The sequence below is a fragment of the Mya arenaria genome, chromosome 14 (assembly GCF_026914265.1).
Source record: "Mya arenaria isolate MELC-2E11 chromosome 14, ASM2691426v1".
NCBI classification, from domain to species: Eukaryota; Metazoa; Mollusca; class Bivalvia; order Myida; family Myidae; genus Mya; species Mya arenaria.
Genome location: NC_069135.1, coordinates 31147284 through 31174191, shown reverse-complemented (window position 1 = coordinate 31174191; position 26908 = coordinate 31147284). Strand labels below are relative to the sequence as shown.

The 26908-nt window shown below is 34.0% G+C and overlaps 2 protein-coding genes across 2 annotated transcripts; both read right to left on the bottom strand.

Moving 5' to 3' along the window:
• Positions 1-1652: 1652 nt before the first annotated feature.
• Positions 1653-7351, bottom strand: LOC128217029 (protein transport protein Sec61 subunit alpha). The gene is made up of 12 exons (XM_052923839.1): positions 7221-7351; positions 6754-6821; positions 6249-6393; positions 5929-6060; positions 5514-5623; positions 5045-5198; positions 4492-4652; positions 4120-4260; positions 3826-3882; positions 3506-3697; positions 3103-3250; positions 1653-2827 (listed from the first exon to the last, which is right to left on the bottom strand). The coding sequence occupies exons 1-12, from the start codon at positions 7225-7227 to the stop codon at positions 2712-2714; spliced, it is 1431 nt and encodes a 476-aa protein (XP_052779799.1). The 5' UTR covers positions 7228-7351; the 3' UTR covers positions 1653-2711.
• A 14885-nt stretch (positions 7352-22236) lies between these two features.
• On the bottom strand, positions 22237-24996 carry LOC128217027 (uncharacterized). The gene has a single exon (XM_052923836.1). It carries the CDS (start codon positions 24837-24839, stop codon positions 23061-23063), a length of 1779 nt encoding a protein of 592 aa, XP_052779796.1. The 5' UTR covers positions 24840-24996; the 3' UTR covers positions 22237-23060.
• Positions 24997-26908: the final 1912 nt, after the last annotated feature.

Sequence of the window (26908 nt, the reverse complement as noted above, 5' to 3'; positions counted from 1 at the left end):
TGAAATGCAGCCATTTGATTTAAATAGTATCAATTTAACGAAGGAAAACTTACGTATAGTACATGATGAAATCGCATTTGAAGACAATGATGACTTTGTCGAGGTTGAAACCAATGATAATATCACGGGCAAAGTTGCTCCAAAACAGAAGAAGAAAAGAATTGTTGACAAAATAAGAAACTCTTTGTTTGGCCTGTGTGTTTGCGGCAAAAGAGATATTTCAGAGGAATAACATTGTTTTGAATAAAATATTTGATTTTTATATGTATATTTTATTATTTAACATATGTGACCGATATCGGTCCACGACTGAACATATGTAAACAAACCCCGCGACTGAACAAACCAAGGGTCATGATAAAACAGTGACATGATTGCTTATTTCAACATAAAGAGGAAATCTTCTTAGAATAATATATAAGTGCCAAATAGTACATAACATAAGCGCCTCTTTCTCAGACACACTTGAAAGGTTATAAGAAGATTGAATAAAAATTCCCAGAAACAAAATGCCACTATTTAAAACGCGGATGTAGGGCAGCCTCAATCGTAACAACTCGGCCATCTCCGGCAAGCTTCGAGATATATCTTGATACTAGCCGAGGAGTTCCGATTGGGGCAGCCTTATTCAACCTAAAAAGGGTGACAACCTATTTATGGATAAATGAAAAATATCTTCATGCTTATGTCCCTTTGTATTTTAAAATCTGCACAGTTTCAGTCATGGATGCTTCAACCCCATTTCCATCACGTGCGAACAGTTTGTGGTGTCGATCCATCAAATACCCCATTGAAATCAACGCATAGATTTCAATGCCACACTTTGCAGAGTAGATATATAATGCTCATTGTTAAAAATCCAGTACGAAACCCAGCCTCTCCGGCTCAGTGAGTCTGGTAACATCAAACACAATACTTGAAAATACAGTATTTAGTACAAAACGTATATAATTCGACATATCTTCTTGAAAGCTCTGTTTGAGTTTTGGGTGTTCTGAATTAGAATCGCTCACCGATGATAAAGGTAGCCTGTACCGGCCATTATTGAAAAAAATGACATGGTTTATCTAAACTTTTAAAGTAGTGATTAAATGTTTTACGACAAATATTTAAAAAAACCCATGACTTTCGGAAAATGATAAAGAACTTGGTCGAGAACCCTAAGCGAATGCTTTGGAGTTTGATATTTGGATTTACAGGTCGTATTGTGTTGTGATTCATAGCCAACATATTCACAGACACTAGTTTCCACCGGACCCGAAGGGTTTTCAAGTTGCAAGAGCTCAATTATGTTTCTATATACAACATATTGTGTTATAATCATTTTCTTTATATTGCACAAATTATTTGACAGTACACATTTACCAATTTAAATAGTCTCTTGAACTTTCTACTTAATAAGTCGTTTCCCTATATTAAAACGACTCGCACATTATTTTTTTACAGGGCTATGTCAATCTGAACATTGGTATTTAAAGTGTACGATAGTTCAAAGTTTCACCCAAACCTTTTCAATTTCTTGTCATTAATTACAGAACATTTTAATCTATTGATTACAAGATAGCATTGATATGGAGGTTTAATCTTTTCTAACGAAATAACTAGTCAATGTTTCATACTACTACTTTTACCACAAAAAACACAAAACAAAATTTGTTTGTATATTTTTATTCATTTTTCAATTTTCTATATTACATATAAAATCCATAAACCTGGGCATACTACACAAATATCTTTTTTTGGGAGGGAAAAACTCGTGTGTCATATTTTTTTCCCAATAAATTATAATTCATTGATAGCTTTACAGCGAAATGTGTCAATAATTTAAACAGTAAGTACATCTTAAAAGCTTTATCTTTTGAACCATCTTCTCACACTTGTCTAGCCTGTCAATCCATCGATCATCATGACAATACCATAACTAAAATGGCTTCAGGCCCCTTCAACTTGTCTTGAAATTATATGAATTGTCACTTGTCTATTATATTACATACTTTATTGCCTCAAGACCCTAAACAATATAGTCAAGTAAAAACAACTCACTTCCGACCACAACAGATCAATTTGAACAAATGGGGAATGAATGCTATAATACAATTTTTATTTGTCAGCTGTACAAAAAGTATTCACACTTTCCAATAATGCAAAAATGGCATATACCTGTAAATTAGCACTAAAAATTCAACATTATATCTTAATTTTTCTTTTAGACTACTTAAATATTGAAATGAACTGTCTGAAAATTTTACATGAATTCCTGACTTTGGGTCATTTTATTCTACACATGTACAATGATATTAGTAATGAACTGGTCAGCCTATTTTGTGACTAGTGAATAAATGAATGTGATCGACGAACCATATATACCAGACATGTAGAACATTCAACACAACAGTTAAGAATTAACAAGTAAAACTTACATCGCATAAAATTTACATCATTCCAAAATGAGAAACATGTTCATCAGTTTCCAATCTACAACCATTCAACCATCAATTAACTATACAAACAAGGAATGAATTCAATTCTGATGCACGATCTATGTCCATTTTCACGTCTTATACTTCACAAACCAGTTCATTGGTAGATCCAAAAAATTAATTTCAATAATATATTTCAATGCATAAACATTGCCAACATTAATGTTTGGAAACTGATAAAACACAAATTTATAATTTAAATGTCTATAAGCTACACTAGGAGGGTCATGTTTAAAACAGCAGAGTGCTCATTCCTCCCATTTCACTCTGTTCTTTGACGAAGATCTCGAAGTACTGGTAGATAATTGTTACAGCCAGTAAAATACCAGTTCCACTACCAATGGCCCCTGAAAGAGTGAATTGACATATAAACAATATGCTCATTACTATTTATCACTGATTCTGTTTAAATTACGTATCTTCTGCACAGTAAACATTGTGTTAGAAAAATCATTCTGCATCCCTGGCCTAGAATACTGAGTATATTTAATCTAGCAGTAGCATCAATTAAAACATAACATACTTTTAAAATTGTTCAAAATTTGAAGATAATAAGCATAAGCTTTATCTAATTAAATACGGAAAAGCAATTGTTAACAAAGCACTTCTAATAGCAACGTACCCATGAAATCGGCCATGACAGACAGTGCTCCTATACAGAGACCTCCGAAGGCAGCAGCGGTGGGGATGTATCGGTTGAGCTCCTTCACCATAGAGGCATCTCTGTGGCCTCGCATTACCATCTGCTGGTCCTTAAGCTGCTTTGCAACCTGGGGGCAGAAATCAATATAAATTAGTTAAGACATTGTTATGCTTATGAAGAAATCGACAAAGGTAGACCAGATTTTTTCTAAAATATCTAATTTTTTAGTTGCCATTTTCTGTTACTAAGACTTACATAACAGAAAAGTGTCTTTTAGAGCATTTTCCCCCTATTATTCTAGTCTCCATAGAATTCAATCATAATGAAAACCTGTAATTGAGAATTTGGGCTGATAAATATTAATCAATTAAAAAAAACTTACATCCTTGGCACTAGATCCAGACACCTCAATCCAGGTTTTTGAGAAGAAAGCGCACGATCCCAGCATGAAAACAATGTAGAGTGTGGCGTGGATGGGATCCTCTGCAACGTGCCCAAGTGTTTCGGGTGGTGAGAGGTAGTAACAGAGACCTCCAATGGGGTATGACCTGGCTGGGCCACCTCCGCTTACATCCTGTAATGATTGTTGAAAGTAATATAAATAAATACTGTGATATTATAGAGATTGCAAAAGTTCTTTTTAACATTGTTTATTGCAATGCAAAGAATGAATTCTTTACATGTAATCAGAATTATACTTACAGCCCAGACTCCTAACAAGTTGATAAAGAAATTTCCATGGAATTTGGTAGCCAACATCTGAAAACCAAAGAAAAAAGAACATGTATAAAAAGTCGACATTATATTAATAACCTATGAAATCAACACCATTCATGCAGCTGTACACATTATATTTTGATAGTGCAAGGGTATATATGTAAGCAGCATATTTCCAAACATTTAAAGAAATACACATAATTTCTTTGAAAAAAGAAAGCAAGTATTGAAGACATTCTTATGTAACATATTTAACTACAAGTTGAAACATCTCCTCACCTGTGAGATAACGTAGAGGTTTGACACAAGGGCACTCTGGAGAATGATGGGAATATTGGAGGTGTAGAAGAGCTTGATCGGGTAGGAGCTGTACTGGCCACGGTAGCGGGCTGACTTGATGGGCAGGTCCACACGGAATCCCTGAAAAGTGAGGTTGCATCTATTGTAATAGTGCCAATGTGATGCTGACTAACTAGACTGTAACAATTAAGACTTCTGTATATATTATTCTATCTCTTAAGTTATCTAATAAAGAATGCAAATTTTCACATTTAAAACATACATACAATGTCAAATAAGTTTTATGTGTAATTGTTTTGGTGTATTTATTGACCAATATTAAAAGCTTGCAAAAGTAAACAGTATGCATACCTGGAAGTATATGACCACACCAAATACGAAGATAGTTGCCATCAGATTCATCAGATTGGGGAGGTTCTGTCTGTAGAAAGCCTCACGCAGACCTCTCACTTTGTCTTGTTTTGTGGCCAACAAATGGAACAGAGCGATAACTGCGCCCTCAAACTCCGTACCTGAAGGATTGAACAGTAAAATTAATTGGTCACATAACTCTTTGATCATTCACAGAAATCACAAAACCACCGAATTTTGTCCAATAACAAAAGTGTAAAGTTCATGTAAGTACAAAACAGTAAGAAAACATCAGCTTTCTTATGGTATAAAAAACTGCTGGCTTTTGAATGGTAAAATTATATATGATTTTTCAAATATAAAAAAATATATATACACGGTTTAAATACTTTTTACATTATAAATATTCATAAAAAATGATTCTATTATTTGCTTATCTGTTCTACAAGTACCGTTAAATGCAATATTGGTTGCAGCAAAAATGACCAGAACTGTCCATTGTTCAGGAAAATGTATTTACCCTAGAGTTTTTTAATGAGTTGAAAGTGCAAACCTCTGCCAGTGTTCACTGTAGCAGGACTGAAAGCCTTCCACACGATGGTTTCACAAATGTTTGTGGCAATGAAGAGAGAAATTCCTGAGCCTAGACCATAGCCTTTCTGCAGGAGCTCATCCAGTAACAACACAATCAGACCAGCAACAAACAACTGCAAGACAATGGAAAACATTTATATTTATTCTTAAGAATAACTTTAAAAAGCAATTTGTCAATCAATTATGTTTTAACACGCCACATAAAAATGTCCCTGCATACATACAGAACCATCCCAATTCACTTTCCTTGAAAGTGTGTTGTTTTACTGGCGAAGAATAGCCTTACTCAAAACCTTGTATCAACTACCATTAGAAGTTGTTTAGAATTGGCCAAATAAGCAAATAAATAAGAGGGTACCAAAAATGAATCAACAGTGGAACAAATATAAGAGATAAAAATCGGTATATAATGCAACATTAGATTTTACCTGAATGATAATGAGAAGACAGACTCCGGCACCAACTTCTGCTGGATCTCCGTACATTCCCGTCATCACATACACAATGGATTGTCCCACAGTGATCACCATACCAAATACTGAAACATAGTGAACTCATGAATCTTATGCTGGTTAAGGCAGCATTATTTCTTTAATGCACAGCTACCTTTATCTGGCTTTTTACATACCATTTCTTAAGTCTTGTATTAAAACTTCCATGTTTTCACTAATTATAAATGTGTGCTTTTAATCTTGCAGTTTCCAATATCCAGATAGTGAATTGTGCTGGACTATTTTTGTTCCACCTGAGAAGCACATATTTCCAAAACCTTTAAGTAGTAGATTATTTGCATATCTAACTTGAACTGTACTTTTTTCAATTACAGTAGTAACACAAACTTACATTTCTGGGCACCATTGAAGAGAGCCCTGTCCTTGGGGGTATCACCAACTTCAATGATTTTAGCTCCAGCAAGCAGCTGCATAATGAGACCAGATGTCACGATTGGCGAAATACCCAACTCCATAAGGGTTCCTGTTAACAGAAAGAACACAATACATGAACTTCTTTAAAACATGCTAGAAACTAAAACAAACAAATACACTATTTCATCAGAAAAAATAAGGCTTATGAGATATAAGACTATTTAATTGATGAGTTCTCTAGTCGACACTTGTAATTAAAAAAATAATTGATGAAAGGAATTGAAATATATGTCATACCTCTACTAGAAGCCAGAATAACTCTCTGCCAGTAGAATGGATCTGCAGAGTCCGACGACATGATGCCGAACAAGGGAATTTGGCAACAAACCAAGAAAATGAAGAGTGTGATAGCTGTCCATAGCACCTTTTCTCTAAATTGAATCTAAAATTAAGAATTAAAGTATAAAAAAGTGGAAAAATCATCAACATGGTATTCTAATTGTGAGATTTAAAAACAATATTAGACTTTTAAAAATTGTTAGAAATTGTGCTTCAGATTTGCTTATGTGAAAAAGTGGCCATTTTTGAATTTAGAATTGGGCCATATACTTGAAATCAGAATAAGTATGAACAAGTATGGCTAACATTAATATAATCAGTGTACCACACAATTAAAAGTTAAATAATTTGGGGTTGATTATATTCAAGGCAATGTTTGTTGACTTTTTTATTGAAGCACTGCTACACCATAAACATTATGAACTATGCAGTTAAATCATCAACTGAAAATTCTACAACTTACCTTTCTGTCAGGTTTGGCAATTTCTGGCAGTACTGCACAGAATGGCTTTATGAATTCCAAAAATTTAACTGAAAAGAAAATGAAATTTATAAGTAAATGTTGTTCATTCATATATATATATATATATATTACATATAGATCTTGAATAATGTTCTCTGATGTTGAAACAAAACCATATGTTTTTCGTCTGCTTCTAATTTATTTTTTATTCTCATTCATAACGATACTTCAAGAAAATCACACAACCAGTATTAAGTAAATATTTAGTTTGAAAGATTGTGAGGTTAATAGAATCAACTTGTATTAAAACATCAATGCTTTAAGTAAATCTTTTGTAAATATTCCTTAACCCCACCCACCAAGTTAAATGTCCGACGTGGCAGCCGGTAAAAATATTAAATGAATAAATTCACAAAAACTACGGGTAGATTGCATGCAAATTAGCATGGAACAAAGAATATACTTACTCCCCATCTTGTCAAAAGGGTCTGCACCCTGTTGTCCTCAGTTATTTAATATAAATCAGGGACTTTTCTTCCCTGATCACTTGGTCCTGTGTACAGCCGGAAGTGAGATTTTGAAGGAAGGATCACGTGACTACATTGACGTGTTTGCCAGAATGTTTTTATTTTATCTTTATGATTAAAGAATTTCAGGGGCGAAATTATGGATGATTATTTATATTATAGACAATTATTTAGCTTCATCGTTGATAGAATACAGAAAATAAAAAATATAATAAATGCGTGTCAGGGTTATTTTACACTATTGTAGGGTTACGTTAAACTTATTTTTTATTGTTCTTTGAGTCACGGCTACTTCCCTTACAATGACATGTTTGTAAAGGTAGTGTTATAATTTTGCTCTTTTTTAATTCAACATAATATATATATCTTAAATGGGTATTCTGTACTATTGATTTTTTCAACGGCTGCTTTGCTTTGTATAGCTTTACATTTCAAAGACACGCACTTTTGTTACTGTATGCTGATTGCATGTAAACTGTGATAAAACATGTCTTCCTTCATTATCGAATGCCGACTGTATATACACTGAACAAAATTTCTAAACGTCCACTTTATGAAATTCATTTATATGAAAACTACACAATGTATCGACTTGAAAATTGAAACTACATCGTTATGCCTTGTACTCTATCGATTTTTATAAATAAAATCACACCTTACGGTCGAGGTTAGCCATGCGAGACGGTAGGTGCAATTTCCGTTTTTTTTGGCACGAGAATCACGAGGATTATGAAGTTATCGCTATTTTTTCATGTTAACGCAATACATGTTGAATTTTCAACTCGAAAAAAATAAAAAAAATGGCTAGAATGACCATTGAAGAACGGGCAAGGGCCATCGGCATGATTGATGCAGGTACCTCGATTCGGCAGGGTTAAGCAATTTTGTAAATTAATAAATCAATTAACCGATTAAATGTGCGAAATAATATCAAAAATGTTCTGTTTAAACCAAAAACGCATAATAATCAATGAATTTGAGGTTGCGCGGCTGTTTAATAGGCGACACTCGAGTATCTGTCAGCTGTGGGAGAAATTTAGAAGAACCGGAAGTGTTGCTGACATACACCGGAGGCCCAAATGCAGAGTAACAACTCACCACCAAGCCTACGCAACCGTTTCACTCCAGCTACGTTACCGGCACGGCAGACCGTTCGCACGCACAACCGGCCAACCGGCCAATTTGCACACAGACCGTCCGCAACCGGCTCCGGGCCGTCGGTATTCGCGCCCGTCGACCACGGATGGTTCCTGTCCTTACTGCGGGGCACAGAGCAGCACGGCTAGCATGTGCGAGACGGAATCTACGGTTGACTAGAGCTGACTGGGCTAATGCCATTTTTGTGGATGAAACGAGATTGAATCTCAGTGGGTCAGATCGGCGCGTCCGCATTTACCGACGGAGGGGAGAGCGAAACAGGGAATGTTGTTTGATTGACGCAGACCAGTTCGGCGGTGGTTCTGTGATGGTCTGGCCATGCACACAAAGACTCCAATTGTCCCTATCCATGGTATTTTAAACGCACTGAGGTATCAAAACGATATTATTCAACCTGTATTGATACCGCACATTCAAGGTAATCGAGGCATGATGTTGTTGCAATACAATGCGCCTTGTCATGTTGCACGGGGAACTCAGAACATGCTTGGCAACAAACAACATTCGTGTTATAGATTTTCTAGCAAAAAGCCCAGATCTGAATCAAATAGAAAATGTTAAAGAGTAAAGTTTGGGCTTTGCCCCCAACAACACAATGCCGATGAACTCTGGCGTGTTTTTTGTCGGATGTGGGACATTATCCCACAGAACTACGTGCACAGATATGTGGTTTCAATGAGGTCAAGGTGCCATGAAGTTATCGCTGCAAATGGTGGTTACACAAGCTACTGAGTTTAACACGTTCTCCTAGACAGTACTTTGTGACTTTCGATTTTATGGGTGACTAACTTTAACATTGTTATTTCCAATGAATTATTTATTCTAATGAAATGAAATGTTATTCAAATGTTTGAAATAAAATGTGTAAAACTTGTGTATTAAACAAGTTTTGTGATTTTGTTCTTTTATTCACATATTTTAATAAAACATATAGTGGACGTTTAGAAATTTTGTTTAGTGCATATGTATATGTATGTATATATGTATATATTTGAGAAACAGCATTTGACGAATTATTATTATTCTTGGAACAAATGTACCATTTTTAAGCTTGCTGTATATGTGTATAAAGCTATGGAATTAATATTTTTGAATACGGATAACCCACGACTGATCTGATACATTGTTGGTTTAGTTCTTACAACAACATGCTGAACGGGTTAGATTCATAAGATCTCAAATGATGTTACTTGTTTATTCATTCATACCCAAGCATCAAGTGAAATACAATACTACAGGCATAACTATATATATATGGAACATATTATTCAGTATGAATAACTACAATGCGGAATTATACTGTAGTATATCAATACTTGTTTCCCTTAGTTGCATTTTTTAACTTCATTTGTTTCAATGAATCAATAGTAAAGGAATGGGTAAGCCCTGGGTATCTGACGAAGTTGAATATAAAGTAACGATATATCTTATATTGCAGATAATATCGACACCACTAAATATTCACGCTGTCAGATTTATTGCTGTGATCAAATGGTTGTGTGATTTGCTATTTGTTTTCATTTGCTTATGCATTTGCTTAATGAAATTATCAGACACATAAACCATACGTCGTTGATCTTGACTATATATTGAATTTTATATGTTTTTAATCACAATATGTTTTCTGGGCAGAAACTCTTATGATTTGTTGCAAATGAAGCGATATAAACACTATAAATACGGAAAAAGCAAATGCTCGTCACGTTGACTGGATAGCGAATACAGGAATTCAATATCTTTAAAGTGGTAGGGATAGCAAAATACGATAAAACATGAACGTGGCATGAACTTACTATCCAATGAACCGAACGCAACCCATTCGTGTATTAATATTGTCATTGAATTTGCTAGAACGAGACCCAATGCAGTCTTTAATTATCCAATTACAACAATGCTATACATATCACGTTTTGAATAATTAGTTCAATTCTACTATCATAGTTTAAAATATTGTCAAACAAATGTTGAATACATAATACACGTGCATTGTGCATATACATTCAACATATCTCACGTAGTTCGATTTTTTTCAGACGATCACTAAACTAACATATACATAACAACGTTATAATTTTTGAATTTCAGTATTTTAAATTCTCACTACAACTTTCAGATTAAATATAAACAAAAGGCATAAAATATTGATGATCCCCTTCAATCAGCAAATAACTTGAAAACATTGCTTCTTTTGTCGTAATAAAGCGCAACTGGTCGTTCAATATTTTCAATCGTTGAACTATCATTGGCATTTTATGCACAAAGTTCATATTTTCAAGTACAATAAATAGATATTATTCTCAACAACAGTTAGTTCGGTAAGTTTATAGGTCAACACTATTTTTGATATGAGCTGTTTAGAATCATCATACATTGATACAGTCCCAAAGGATATACCACAGAATACAATGAAAACTACAGATTCAAGCCCAGTAGTCCAAGATTCAAAACACGAACCCTGTTTAGAGACACAAGGCAAGGGTCAAAACGACACCGCATACGTGACACAAACGTATAAACAGCCCACACACAAATACAAACAGCATAGACAGACCAAACACTCACAACAATTGCTTTAACGATAAAGGGAACATGAATTCACACGAACACGAGTCTTCTGGGGGGCTTAAACTACTCTGACCATAACCTTCCAACATTGATCAATACTTACAAAATTAAAAATATACGTCTAATCAGAGCAACATATCCTTTCTCCAGATAATTTAAACTCGTGTGATGTTTGCACTACGCGCATTTTTTTTTTTCTGATTTCGATCATACTACCAAGATTACTAGCACTTTCTCAATCAAATTAAACTCAAACAAACAACTTTCAATTTATAGGAAGTGTAAATTCGTGAAGAAGTGATGATCCCTGCATCCAACAAATAATCGATTGCTTTTTTTGTCATAGGTTAGAGCAACCGGCTGGTCAATGTTTTCAATGATAACTTTGCTTTTGCACTGATTACTCAGTGAAACTTTGTATACACAGTTCATACTTCCACATACATAAACATTCTTTTCAACAACAATTATATCTGTTGGTTCTCCTCCTATGTCGATATACCAGTCCCTTTGAGAAAAAATCTGCTTATATTTGTTGATACCATACATAGATATAGTATTTCTTTCCAAGAAAAATACCACTGGCTCTCCAAAAATTTCAAATACGCGAACCTTGCTTGCTGTTCGGGTGAAGTTGGCAGTACCGATTTTCTCGTTTGTAATCTTTCTGATTTCTATGTTGTTAACATCGACAAAACTACTAGCGCTATCTCTGTTATAAAAAACAAATGTTTCGTGTCCAAGTGGAGAGACACTCACAGGCTGGAGTCTTGAAAAGAACCCACGATCAAATGTTAACTTGTCCTTGTAAACCACGAAATACCTGACTTCCTTGATACCTTGGAAACAAACACATATGTAATGTTTAGCCTTGTCCGTTGTTGGCTAAACGCAAAAGTTAATCGGTTTCTCACGGAACGAGAAACAAAATACACAGCAACTTTCAGAATTAAACCATAAGTCTTTTGTAAAAATCATCGAGGACCAATGTTCTTCCATCTGGTAAACAATCTAATGAAGAAATAGCACAACTGTTTGGAACCAATGGATTTAAATCCAAAGATTTGCAACTCAAAATTGCATTGCGGTCAAAAGAACACTCTGTAAGCTGTAGATCATCAGAGCTGCTTGAACGAGTTGTGTCTTTTTCTGGACTTTCTTCAGTCTTCTCATCAATAGCATCTTCACCTGAACAACTTACGATTTCTTGTTCATACAAAAATGTCATCTCTTCTTTGTTTAATTCATGTATCTGACGTAAGTGACTCAACGTTTCTAGACGCGAATCAGGAAAAATCTTGAAGAGTTTAGACGTGTTTCTTTAATAACTTTGTACTTGGCTTTCTACTTTCTTCAAATTAGTTTCAGTCCATTTAAAGACTGCCTCTTGCTCGCGCTCCCGAATTTCTTTGTATCGTTGACAAGTTTTAATTTTGTACTGAGCTCATTTTGTAAAGAGCTTATCGCGTCAATATCTCCTTCGTTGCTCGACACTTGATCACTGATCGTAGTGCGAATGTTTTCTTTCAATTCGTCTTTCAGAGTATCTATGCGTTCTTTCATACGCGTTGCATACTGATCACACTCTTTTTCAAGCTTAACTAAGTTTCCATTCAGCATTTTCGTCATTTTAAGACGGGTATCTCCAACTTCATGTATCTCTTTTTGCAATCGTTTCGTTCGTTGGGCCACACACTCCAACTGTTTATTAGTTTTTCCACAGTCAATTCATCAATAGTGTGACACTGTCGGTGAGTTTTCGTGAAACAGGAAACGCATATTAATTCATCATGAGTTGAACATTTGTATTCAACAGTCCTGTCTGGATGTACCTTGCATTTTGTCATCGTCTTCATCGAGGCGAAGGAACTCACATCAGAAGGCATATCTTTGTCTTTAAGGATAGTATGGGTTCTGGTTATCTTATTTCTTCTGTGATGTCGACTACATGCAAAACATAGATATTCCACACAATTAACGCAAAACCCAGTTGCCTTCTCTTCCGTTCCATCGAAATCACACGGGTCACAAAGATTGTGTTCCATGGTAGTATAAAATCTAAAACAGTTCATACGGCCATATACGCGTATTTCTTTGTTTCAGCATAACTGTGTAACACCGACGTTTAATCCAAATAAAAAGAACTATTTTGATATTGCCTCAATGTTCAAAGCCCAGTTAATATTTGCACCGCTAAAATGAAATTTATAACGTCTCGGCTGATAAAGCTAACGATATCCCCAATAGCATATCATTGTCTGCAGTATTTTTTACATGTAAGTGTAATTTAATAGTGTGCTGTTAAACTTCCTTTGCTATTCAAATATATACCATGCTTCAATGAATAACTGGTATGAATTCATAAATTGATAATCATCCATGCTCTGATGTCAATTAGTTCACTCATATGTCAACTTCTGCAAAACGCTGATGGTGCAACTATGTCTTTGTTACATACAATCTAAAAAAGATCCTTTGCTAGCATAACATCTAATCCATACTATGGTAACAGCAGTTGATTGAGAATGTTCAGTGACAACAATGGCTAATACAACACTGTCATCACTCACATGGAATAGCATGTGTTGTATTCTATTTCACGTATCTTGAACATGATTAAATCATATCAGTAAATGATGACGAATGGTCAAAATAAATAAATACACCGTGAACGAAGTACAAAGTTCTTTTACGTTAGGTTCATGAAAGAGTGTTCCGTGATAATGCTTTGTTTGTTTTGTCCTTTGTTATATTCAATTAATATAAGCCAGTACCGTAAAAGTAGACCTTAGACTAAATTGTTAACTTACATCTACTGGTCCTGCCTCTGCAATTGGATTTTTTTACTTAAATTGCATCAAATTTCTTTGCCTAAAGCGCCGACAATGCCAACTGGAAAGTGGCAAATCAAAGTTTCGTGCTTAAAGCAAGATAATAAACACCAATACTTCTCGCTGAAATGCCTTAGAGCCAGAGTATTTACGGAAAATTACAATTTTGGTATTAGTTCAAAGGTTTAGAATGCCACCAACATGGCTTTCAGAATTGTGAATTTAAGGCACGATGTGTGTTGTTTCTTTACAAGTTATTGTTACATTCTAAAATCCAAAATTCTTACTCCCAGGTCTAAATAAATATACTACATTTAACTTGTTATCAAGTGATATCTTGTCAATCGCCCGGAAACATTTATAGCCTGTATTAAACATTTATACATCTAGTATGTAATATCAAATGTGACCTCGACGGAAAAAGTTGTTGTATACGTAAACTCGTATTAACCTCGTATTAACCCTGAGTACATTTCTATAAAGTTTGTATTTTTTTTTTAATTGAACAGGTATATTAACTGTTAAATGTAATTCTAATGCATTACTGACCACAATAAGTTCAACATGGCTACCAAGATGGTCAAATACAGCATTTGCTTTCAATTAAGCGTGTTTTCCATGATATAATTCTTAATTTTAGATTGGAGAAGATGGCCCCAATTGCTTGCAATGATCCCACGACGTGAATTCGATTCTGAGCGATATGTGTTCGAATCAAGCATATGTATTAATGATGAATCCGGGAAATATCTCACCAAATGTATCTTTTTGTAGAAATAATATGAACAAAATAATTACTGCTTTTTAATTCGACAGAAAAAGAACAAACATGCCATGAGTACCACTTAGGATGCCTACCAATGCCAAAAAGACTGCCGGATTGCGTTACTACTGCCCGAATATTGTGCTACATTTTAAAAATCACGGGAACATCTATTTATAGACGGTATCTGTGTTACTCTTAAGGAATTGCGCAAAGTCCTTATCAGGGAGGGCCTCAAATATTTTGACAGTTTGAATATTTGTCTTGTCTGTGTCACTGTTTATTTCAAACTGAAAAACAATCCTTAAGTTCGAGCGTAGCCTGATCACACCCTATGTCTTCTGTAGAATGTCGTGAATTTGTCATAATACAGTATTACTACTTCCATATTTTTTATGTACAACTTGTTTTGATACGCATTATGTGATATTTGGCGGCCCCCTTGGATCCCCTTCCGAACGTGATTTTGTAAGAAATGCTTTAAGAATAATTTTAAGTATATAATTAATAAAAAACACATTTAGATGATTTCATACCATTAATGCAAATGGAGAAGTTCTTTAGGAATTCATCAATTTCGTCCATGCAATGTTAGCTACAATTATGAATACATGTGACCTGATATACTTTTTTAACGGACAATTACACATGTTTATAACTGTTAAACTAGATATGAAATGATTTCTAATGATGACAATGCCCATACACAGAAGTGTACGAGTATTGAACACTTAAACCGAATGGCCATCCTTTTTACTGGCGCAATTATTTAAGTGACACTCTTATTCAAAATCAATACAAACACATGTATAACAGACATCAATTTTGACTGACAAACCTTTACTTCTTACTTATTAAAGCAATAATGTAAAATATTAATCACTGAAAACAAGATTGTAACTGTGTATTTAATTGCAGAAAGCGCAAAAATATTAAATGATTGGTGAATGCTAAAATATTTACTTCTATTATATTCTCCCATGGTAAAAATACCGTGTTTTATGCATATTTCTTTAAAATTAAGCTTGGTATCCTTCACAAGAACCACTGTTTTCCACATTTATTCACCCATTGAGAAATATTAAAACAATATTCTTAATTGTGGTAAACCTTATTTAGAGTTAGAGTGCATCTTTAATCAATACTCATAATCAATAACATCTTACACCTCAATATGCATTTTTATGACCCGGTTTCAGAAAATGCACTCATTTTGGAAAATGCAGGATTAGATTTGCGTGCAGGAAATTTGAAAAGTAAAAGATTGTGAAACATCTAATTGGTTCAATATGACTTCAGCTTAAGGTATTAGCCGCGTAATACACTATTTTTTAAAAACTTTAACCGACAACATAGTTATAATCACGGTACACTATGGGACTTTTATCCAAATTTTGAAGATTTTTTACCGTGAATTAAAAAAGTTATTTATGTTTCATTACACCCACCCCCAAACTCCAAGGGCTACAAAGAGCGACAAGTAAATATTTTGTCTATATTTCATTTTTTTTGCATTATCAGAGATTATGAAATAAACACAACAGTTTCTGGTAAAATAAACTTCAGTTAACAGAAAACTAAAGTTCAAACGAACACATTATTGATAAACATGGAAAAAAATCATTTTGATTGATCTTATGATTCTTCGGAAAAGAGCAGTTTTTCGATGTTTGAAAATATATAGCAGTTTTATAAAATTCATAAAAAATAGTTAACTATAAGGCAAGCTGCTGAAATCATTTTAGATATTATCTATGATGTCTATTGAACAATTTAAAAGATAATTTATGATAGTTTACCGTCCAGTTTTGAAGAAAATATACATAATGTCATGTTACCATACATTTTTATAGCTAATAAAATGCTTAAAAATCATCCTTTTTCTTGTAAAAAATTATAAAGCTTAATTGGACTTATTCATAAAATGTACTCTTTCAAATAAATAAATTTTACTTATGATACTAACTCAGAATACAGAGTTTAAAACAAATGTGTGTACTTTTAAACAAAAATATGTGAAGAAACAAGAACACTAAGTGGGCTCGCCCCTCCAAAAATATCAGAGTGAAAGTTCTCAACTAATGTTGTTGTTTTTTTAATATTATAACATGTAAACAATCTCTGTGGGTAATTTGATGTATATCTGTTTTATTTCGTCATTGGTATTCTAACAATTAGTTTTTTTCACAATAATTCTCCACTCTTCAACATTTGAAGTTTGGTCTGTTCCCATGCTTTGTACTTGTAGTGTGTGCACAGATGATAACTACTCAATGCTGATTTGGTTTTCATGCACCTTCAGGTACTTTACTCATCAAGAATGTTTAGTGCTGTAAAGGAAAAAAGTTGTACTTTAAAGCCTTTCTAACTAATTAGTATAGATAATTATACTGCCATACATATAAAAAATAAAATATAAACAGTTTAATATTTCTCGACATTATTTTGAAAAACAACAACAACAAGCTGATACATACATGTATATATATATATAAGAAAATTATTAAATTTATCAATAAAATTCATCATCATCATCATCATCATCATCATCATCATCATCATCATCATCATCATCATCATCATCATCATCATCATCATCATCATCACCATCATCATCATCATCACCACCACCACCATCACCACTTGACCACCACCATCACCACCACCACCACCACCACCACCACCACCACTTGATTATTGAATACAGTAGGTTTATAAAAACAAAAACCAAGTCAAATATGTTATATGAAATACTCACATCATCTCGATCAGATGCGACTGCCTTGTGGATGGACATGGCTGTCAAATCCGCTCTCTAGGATCCAACATAGTATTTAATGCAGGCTGGAATTCTTCATAACCCAGTGTTGTTGACAAAGTAATATTCAGTCATTTTCCTGCCTGGAAGAAATTATACTTCTGATTATCAACCAGCAGAAACTACCACTGTAAAATACAAATGCACAAGTATTATACATTCTGCACTAATATCTGTTTTAGCCAAGAGTAAGGGTTGGTAGGCACAAATGTGTAGTTGTTGTGCATATGGTTGATAATGATTCACAACAGTATGGGGTTTTAACGAGACCTACACCAAGCCAATGAATGTTAATAGTGTCCTAGCAGATGCGGCTTCAAGCCCCAAACCACATACAACTTTTTTCACAGGTAAATTTTAAAAATATGCATTTTGTAAACAAATAACGGGTATGTACATGTATTGTGGTATGTTAGAAATAGGTCAGGTACCAAAACACATCATTTTTAAACAAAATTTTATGTCTAATATTTTTCTAAGATAAAACAATCAATTTAAAGATTACATACTCATATCATATCTTAAACATAAGTTATGTACATAAGTACATATAAAAATATGTAACATGTACATAAGTATATGTATAATATGATCTAAACATTTAGCTAATAAAAATGATTTAAGAATTCCGAAGATAAATTAAAAAACAAACGTTTTTGAACACATCAACGTACAAAACTGTTCAAGGATACTTACATTCAGAGCCCTTTGATACGAATATCCCAGTTCCTAGTCATTCTAAAATGCCGTCCAGGCTTTTTTTAATGATGGTTAGCCTGGACGTCATTCATAACAAAATTCGTAAACATGTTCAAAATGCCGATCAGATTTTGGTCGCACATTTAATAAGATTATTCCAATTTAGTCAATTAAAACAAAAAAAGAACAGTATACCTGTTAAAAGTAATCCTTTTTACATCAATTTCACTATATATCATATAAGAATCATGTTCCGAATTGTTAAAACAACATGCATTTTCAAACACCATCTAAATTCACCAAACACCATTGTTTTTGTCAACGAATGTAGCCGAGAATATCCAAATGCATTTTCTTTTCTCTGGTAAAGGTTACATATGACTATTAGTTATTAAACTAAGAGCTGATAGTGTCCTTAGCAGTATTTTTGTTAATACAACTTAAATGCTGTATTGTAAACCATTAATTTATTTAAAATAAAATAAGAATATAGTGTTTTCAAACATTTATTACTTTTTGTTAGAATTAAGGCATGTAGTTTTTGCAAAATGAATCAAAAAGCAATATCATGCAGTTTGTGGAATGTTACCAAAGTATGGGAAGAATTTTCATTTGCATGCATGGCATGTTTTTCAATTCATTTTCATTATTTTATTTGCTATTTACCGCTCATTTGCGCTCACTTGGATGTCTTTGGACTTTTGTCTGCTTCATATCCTTTGTTTGGTGTCTTTAGAGCATCCAGATTCTGACACACAACACAAAACTTTTTCAAGAACTTGTCGCATACGGTAAGAGCAACCTCAGGTACAAACTGGCGACTGTAAGAGCTCTTTCCTTCCTACCTTCTTCCTACCAGTAGGTGATTAAGTTTTCCGGTGTTTTCCAGTGAATGATTATTTGTATCATAACAGCCCGAGACATAGTCTATACGAGCATGAAGGCGAATTATCACGCAGAGGTACGGCTTTGTCATGTTTTATCCTCTTAAACACATAAGTGTTATTTCGTTTATAACTGTTTACCAATATAGTTCTTTAAAAAACACAACAATTCTAACTCTAGTTGTTTTCCTATCAGCTTTAAGCTTGACGATGAAAGTGCACTCTAGTCGGAAAAAGCAAACAACAATGATCTGCCATTATGTTTTTCTATCAATTCCAATAAAAATGGTAATTTCCTGAAGGTCCCGATTAGTTGAGTTTTGTATAGGTTTTCTGAATTAGGTATTTATTAATATAAATATCATCATAAAACATCTGTTCTATCGAAACTATATATACACAGAATAAATTAATAGAGTCAGCAAAAACTTAATATTCTCTGATTATTGTAAACTTGGATTGTCATGTTGAAGTCAAAATTGAATTAATAGATTGCACAATCAAACATTTTGATTCACTTAGCGTAACATTGTCGTTGATATACATGTTTTTTTTTAATATTTAGTCTTGTTTTGCTTTATTGTTTAATTGTATTATATACCATGTATACTAGTATGCATTGTCCACATTGCCTTCAGAATAATTTGTAAATAAATTTTTAATCCTGTATTTGACGATAAATGTTTTTAAATTTCATAAAATGCTATAGTCTGGTAACTGGTTACGATAGTGTTAGGGGAAAGTACTCCAGACTAAAAATACTACTGCCCAAAACCCAAAAGTATAGTTGTGTGTAACCATTTTCTTTTTGGTAATAAGAAAGTTTCTGTCAACTGAAATCAGTTATTTAAATTATTATTTTGAAGAAAAAGCTTGTGAATTTGCAAAATGGATATGGTTATGGATAAGAATTAAGGTATTATTGGCAGTCTTAAGCCACAGAATACAAATAAAGAACATTTCATTTCATAGACAGTTTTTACATGTTTACGAATTTTGTTATGAATGACGTCCAGGCTACCCATCATTAAAAAAAAAGCCTGGACGGCATTTTAGAATTACTACCCAGTTCCATGCCGATTGTTGACAGTTCTTTTTTTCGAGAGAAAATCTTCTCTTACGCGTATATTTCACTTATAATCCATGTTTTACTGTAATGACTCAAATTGTTAGATGTATCGTAATCAACTGTCAGCGTGTACTTTTAGTGTTTATTTATTTTAAACGTATATTCATGAGAAAAACATCACAATGTTTCCAAATCCTACGATGTAGAAATTCCATTATTGACCTATGAATAGCCGGGAAATACCTTCTGTTTCTAAAAATAGCAACATCCGGTACAGGCCGAATACGCCCGATGTTCGTCGCGATCTGTTACGGCGAGTGGCGATATATGTCGATGTTTCCCGAGTTGTATTACATGGCTAATACCTTAAGTTAAATAAAAAACAAAACAAAAATGCAATGCGACGAAACCAGGTTTTCAATGATTGACATAACTTTAGCCTGTGTCTGTTTTTCTATTTTTAGCAACAGTGACCTTGATCCCAGGGACCGCAAACGCAATCCCATGAAAGGTCTCCATTAATTCTCCCTTTATACCAAGTTTGGTCAAAATATGTGAACCCTGACTAAAGTTATTCAGTTTCATCTGTTTTTCTATTTTTAGTAACAGTGACCTTGACCTTGACCCTAGGGACCCAAAACGCAATGCCATGAAAGGTCTCCATATACTCTTTATTTAAACCAAATTTGGTCAAGATATGTCAACCCTAACTAAAATGTTTTAGTTTCAAACGTTTTTCTATTTTAAGTAACAGTGACCTTGACCTTGAACCTAGGGATCACAAACAGAATCCCATGAAAGATCTCCATAAACTCTTCCTTTATACCAAGTTGGGTCAAGATATGTCAACCCTAACTAAAGTTATTCAGTTTCAAACGTTTTTCTATTTTTAGTAACAGTGACCTTCACCTTGATCCTACGGACCCCAAACGCAATACCATGAAAGGTGTCCATAAACTCTTCTTTAATACCAAGTTGGGTTAAGTTATGTCAACCCTAACTAAAGTTATTCAGTTTCATTAGTGAGTTTGACGCTGCCCGGCCGCCCAGCCGCCCGGCCGCCCGCCCGGCCGCCCGCCCGAACAACGACATTCGTCGTTCTAATAACCAGGTTTCACTATGTGAAAACCTGGTTAAAAACGGCAACACCAAACCGTTTTCGTCTTTTCGCTTTTAAAGTGAGTATTTCCATTCTTCAAATATTAAACATTAAAGAAGCAAATTCGTTGAATTGATATCCTCCGCCACATGAAGCAAAGTAAATGACACGGAAATCATGTTGGTGAAATATTCCAATCAAAACATGCCATACCACTGCAGAGGGATGGTTTTGGATATGATATAGGAATTTGTTTGAAATAAAAGAATAACAATTTGACAAAGTAACCTAGAGTTTGACAAAGAAATAAAACATTTCACAAAGGCCAAACTGGACAAGAAATATTGCCCATACACATAAGTATTATAGTAATATTGTACATTTTATTTGAATGACCATCTTGGCCGCCATCTTGTATGTCTCGTTTTTACCAAAGTTGGCACGAGGCCGTCAATCAGATTCTTGAATAAGAGGTCCACGCTACCGAAATATGCCATAAAGATTTTCTTTAGCAAGCCGCGCAAAGTTCTCAACGTCCGCTACATTGATTTCTGTGTGGCAATTTATCATTTGCTAGCAATGGGTAAGCTATTATTATTAACATCAATCCTTGATAGGGATTGGCTTTAAAATCGTACATACCGAACTTTTTTCTATTTGTTATACTCTACTTTCTTTCATGGTGCCGAAACTTTAGTGCAAAAACATGATAGACATATGGAATTATGTTCAATGTATCATGAACCTCATTTGATCAAAACCGTACTTTTAGCATATATTTTTATAAAAAAAAAACAATTTTTAACAAAACAGTCCAAAATGATCTTTACGATCATTAAGGAAGTTATCAAGAGTATGTTTACAGCGTATTCACGCCGGTACTTCATGACGAATGTAAATTTGTTGTACATCTGTTGGACTGATTTTATTATCAGAGAATACTAGTACATGCATGTAAGTGGGATAGGTTCAGAAAAAGTGCTGAAAAAAACGGTCATTATATTTAATCTCTGTTGTGAGCGTTAGCATTAGCATTATATTTTAGATGTTTTAAATAACAAACATTTCTCTAATTTGATTTTATTTACTATAAGCTTGGCATATGGACATACTCCACAATACAATGTACAATCAACGTGCCAAACGAGTCGAACTTTTGCATTTATTAAGGGAGATTTTATACTCTAATGATTAAATCAAAACACTGTATATTAGAATGTGACTAATAAGTTCAATATTGTCATTAAATTATTGTCAAACAAATGTAAAAAGCAGAAAAAGCACATAGAATCAATTCAATATACACAACATACATAACGTAGTTCATTGTTTCTCAAATCATTTAACTTACTAAGTGTTTACGCTCATGTCTATGCATATGACGTGGACGAACATATTGTGAATTAATCGTTTAGGATGCTTTTGACGAAATCGCACACCAAATATTCATTTGCCATTCATTCATTTATACACATTAGCCCCAGGCCTTCCGCCTTGATGTTTAGAAGACTAAAATAAAAAATAACCATTGCGTATACAATACATAACCAGTTAGAAGTATCACATTTGCACATGCTAATCACTCTACAATTTTCAGAGAATCATGTAACACTGTTGGTCCCCTGCAAACAATAAGTAGTTTTAAGCGATCGTTTTCCTTTGTCGATACAAAGAGCAATTGGTGAATTAGTATGTCCAATCTAGAGCTATCACCCAATTGATCACACCATATATGAATATTTTCCCCAAAGCATTGAACATCAATGATGAAATAATGGCTTAAACGTAATACACCGATATAATATAGTTTTTCTTCCCAAGAATCATAGTACTTTTAACCAAAATACGAAAATACGAGCACTTTCTCTCTAGTAGTACACTCAAACAACAACTTTTAATTTAAAGGAAACGTGAATGCGTAAAGAACTGGTGGTACCTTGCAACCAACGACCAATTGATTGTTTCTTTTGTCATAACAAATAGCAACCGGTTGTTCAATGTTCTCAATGATAACTTTGCTTTTGGATTTATCACTCAGTGAGATTTTGTACACACAATTTATATTTACACAACATATGTAGATATTCTTTTCATCAACAGTAACATCTGTTGGTTCTCCTCCTTTTAGGTCGATATGCCAGTCTGTATGAGGGAAAAGCTGTTTAGATTTGTTGATACCATGCACAATTACAGCATTTCTCTCCAAGACAAATATCACAGGTTTATTAGACATTTCAAAAACACGAACTTTTCGTGCTTTTTGTGTGACATTTGTGATGCCGACTATTCTGCCGGTTTTCGTTTCTCTAATTTCTAAATTGTCAACGATTTCTCGGCCACAGAAAACAACTGTCTGATGTCCCAACGGAGAAACATTAACTGGTTGAAGTTTTGTAAAGCACCCGCCATCAACCGTAACGTTATCTTTCTTAACGACAAAATACATAAGTCGCCTGATAGCGTTGGTACCACTGAAACAAACACAAATGTAATGTTTAGATTTGTCCGTTGTTGGCTGAACGCAAAAATTAACCGGTTTCTCATGAAATGTGTGACAAAAGACACTGCCAATTTCTGAATTCAGAACCATAAGCCGTTTATTCACATCATCAAGGACTAATACTCTCCCATCTGGTAAACAATTTAATGAAGCAATGGCACAACTCTGACCAACCAATGGATTTAATTCAACATATCTGCAACTCAAAATTTCATTTTGGACAAACGAGAACTCTGTAATGCGTAGAACACCAGAACGAATCGTATCTTTTTCTGGACGTTCTTTATTCTTCTCATCAGCGACTTCTTCACTCGAACAACTTGCGATTTTTTGTTCATATACAACTGTTATCTCTTTGTCGTCTAATTCATATATTTGACCTAAGTCACTCAATTTTTCTAGACTCGGATGCGGCAAAAACTTGTAGAGTTTAGACTGTGTTTTTTTATAACTTTGTACTTGACTTTCTACTTCCTTCAAATTAGTTTCAGTCCATTTGAATACTGCCTCTTGCTCGCTCGCGTTCCCATATTTCTGTGTATCGTTGACAAGTTTTAATTTTGTACTGAGCACATTTTGTAAAGAGCTCATCGCGTCAATATCTCCTTCGTTGCTCGACACTTGAACACCAATCGTAGTGCGAATATTTTCTTTCAATTTTTTATTCAGAGTATCTATGCGTTCTTTCATACCCTCAGCATGCTGATCACAATCTTTTTCTAGCTTAACTAAATTTTCATTTAGCATTTTCGTCATTCTTAGACGGGCATCTCCACATTCCTGTATCTCTTTTTGCAATCGTTTCGTTCGTTGGGCCACACTCTCCAACTGTTTTTTAGTTATTTCAAAAGTCAATTCATCAATAGTTTGACACTGTCGGTGGGCTTTCGTGAAACAGGAAACGCATATTAGTTCATTATGAGTTGAACATTTGTATTCAACAGTTCTGTCTGGATGTACTTTGCATTTTATCATCGTCTTCATTGTAGTAAAGGAACTCACATCAGAAGGCATATCTTCGTCTTTAAGGATCGTATGGGTTCTGGTTATCTTATTTCTTCTATGATCTCGACTACATGTAGAACATAGATATTCCACACAATCAACGCAAAACCCAGTTGCCTTCTCTTCCGTTTCATCGAAACGGCAGGGGTCACAAAGCTTGCTCTCCATACTTATATCAACTTTCAACTGTACGTTTATAAACAGATATATCCTTTTCCCTTTAATTCCTTCATTATTGTGTGATAAGTTTAATCCACATAATTATAAAACTTTAGTATTTTTTCACTGTCTTAATATTTCCAAAATGAGACTCCAGTCAATAGTGTTATCAACATCGTGCTGATATATTTAAACTACATGTATCGATAACCTTGATGGCAAATATCTTCCTGCACTTTAAACTATCTGTACAGCGCACCGAATCCTGCCGTGTTATCTAATGTTTAATGTGTGTCGTACTTGTTATATCTTTACAACTGTTACTTTATAGGGTGTTTTTAAAATGTATTTCTTATTCAAATTCGTATCGTATTTCTATGTTAAATCAGTAGTCTATACGAGTATTGAAGCATGAGTAGTTTGGTGTATGAACTGTTACTACCACGAATGAAAGTAAGTAATGTGAACTAACGCAGGGGAGATACATTAAGTAAACTTCAAATAGTGTTATTTTGTTTTTACATCCCTTGTATTATAACATATATATCAATTACATTTTGTCTGAACGCAATAAATGCTTTAGTTGTTGTTGTTGTTTTTGTAATTGTTATTGTTGTTGTTTTTGTTATCATGCTAAGCAAAGCCATAGAAGTCATTCTCCATTTTAGGTTTTAGCCTCAAGTAGAGGAAATAAAATAAAAACGGTGTCGTTATACCCATAGAAAGGACGTGAAATCATTCAAACTCGAACATGACTTTATTAAAGATGAAATAATGATGATACAATGTAGACTACAGAGACACGCCCAGTAGCCGATAATTTAATGATTCCTACGTTTAAAGGCATTAGGATAAGATATAGCAGACATTTACGAGAGGGGAACGATACACCAATCCTGTTACGTTTTGTAATCATTGGTGTACAATTGCCAAATGTAAAGGACAGGCACTGTCGAAAGTTTTTTTTGTCAACTCAAGGGTCAGTACTCTGGTGTATCAGGAACCTTCTGGCTAAGTATTGAACTTGGTCAAGATATTATGAAAATACCCATTGTAACCAGGTTTGGTGATGGTCTGTGTACATTTTAAAGTTAGAATGCGGTCACTTCCAATTCTTTATTGTTTATCAATTCATGGGATATAATGTTGGATCGACTGAGTGTTTCCTACTTCTTATCGATGTTCCAATAACTGTGTGTTTTCCACGTGCTAAATTGCGCCGTATATGCTACGTTGGAGGGCAATTTGAATGACGTTTTTAAAAATAAATAACTTTTTTACCATTTTAATTGAAACACTTGGTCTACGCCGCTTACGGAGCCCCGCCTTCGGTCGAATACCATGGTTTGATTGAGAGTTTAGTTTCTTAAAACACTTCGACCAACCTTTTCACAAAACGGCCGTCTGACGGAGCACTATTCAAACATTATTTAGGAAACAGGTTTGTCGAAGTGTTTAATGAAACTTATCACATCATTAAATTCCGGTAATAAAACGAAGGCGGGGCTTTTTCAATCGGCATATACTGGGCTTTGTTTTAATTAAGTCTTCGTTTAAAGCAAAATGCTGCCTTCCGACGTAGCATAAGATTGGTGGTGATCGGAAGAAAGCTTTTTGAGTTAGAGAGCGGAAAACATAAACTTTGTGTAATTTGAACATTTTAAAGACCACAACTATAATGTGACTGCGTCAAATATCGCGTGCAGACATAAACAGTTCAATATGAATATTTAACCGGGAGGTTTTGGAAAGGGGGTAAGTAGAGGTCCAAAGGTACAAAACACCCAAGGATTGTCAAAAGTTTGTTTTCAGCTTACAAAAACTTAATATTTAATCTCTATGATGTTCGTCGCGTCGGCATTGAATGTTGGATGTTTTAAAATAACAAACGTTTTCCTCAGACGAACATTGTTTATGGTATTATCATTTTGACGTTTAATCTCTATGCTAATGTTGTAAATTAGGCATTACAAAATTGTTTTAAATATAAACATCATATCTTACTCTACAGAATGCTTTTAAAACAAATACTGGCAAATTTGTTTTTGATACCCTATTTATGAAAATAATGATTCATA

Coding starts and splice junctions, on each gene's coding strand:
- LOC128217029 (XM_052923839.1), bottom strand. Junction 4,261..4,491: donor GTGTGGTCATATACTTCCAG/GTATGCATACTG, acceptor CTCACTTTTCAG/GGATTCCGTGTGGACCTGCC. Junction 2,828..3,102: donor TGTCATGGCCGATTTCATGG/GTACGTTGCTAT, acceptor TCACTCTTTCAG/GGGCCATTGGTAGTGGAACT.
- LOC128217027 (XM_052923836.1), bottom strand. CDS start 24,839: ATGGAGAGCAAGCTTTGTGACCCCTGCCGTTTCGATGAAACGGAAGAG.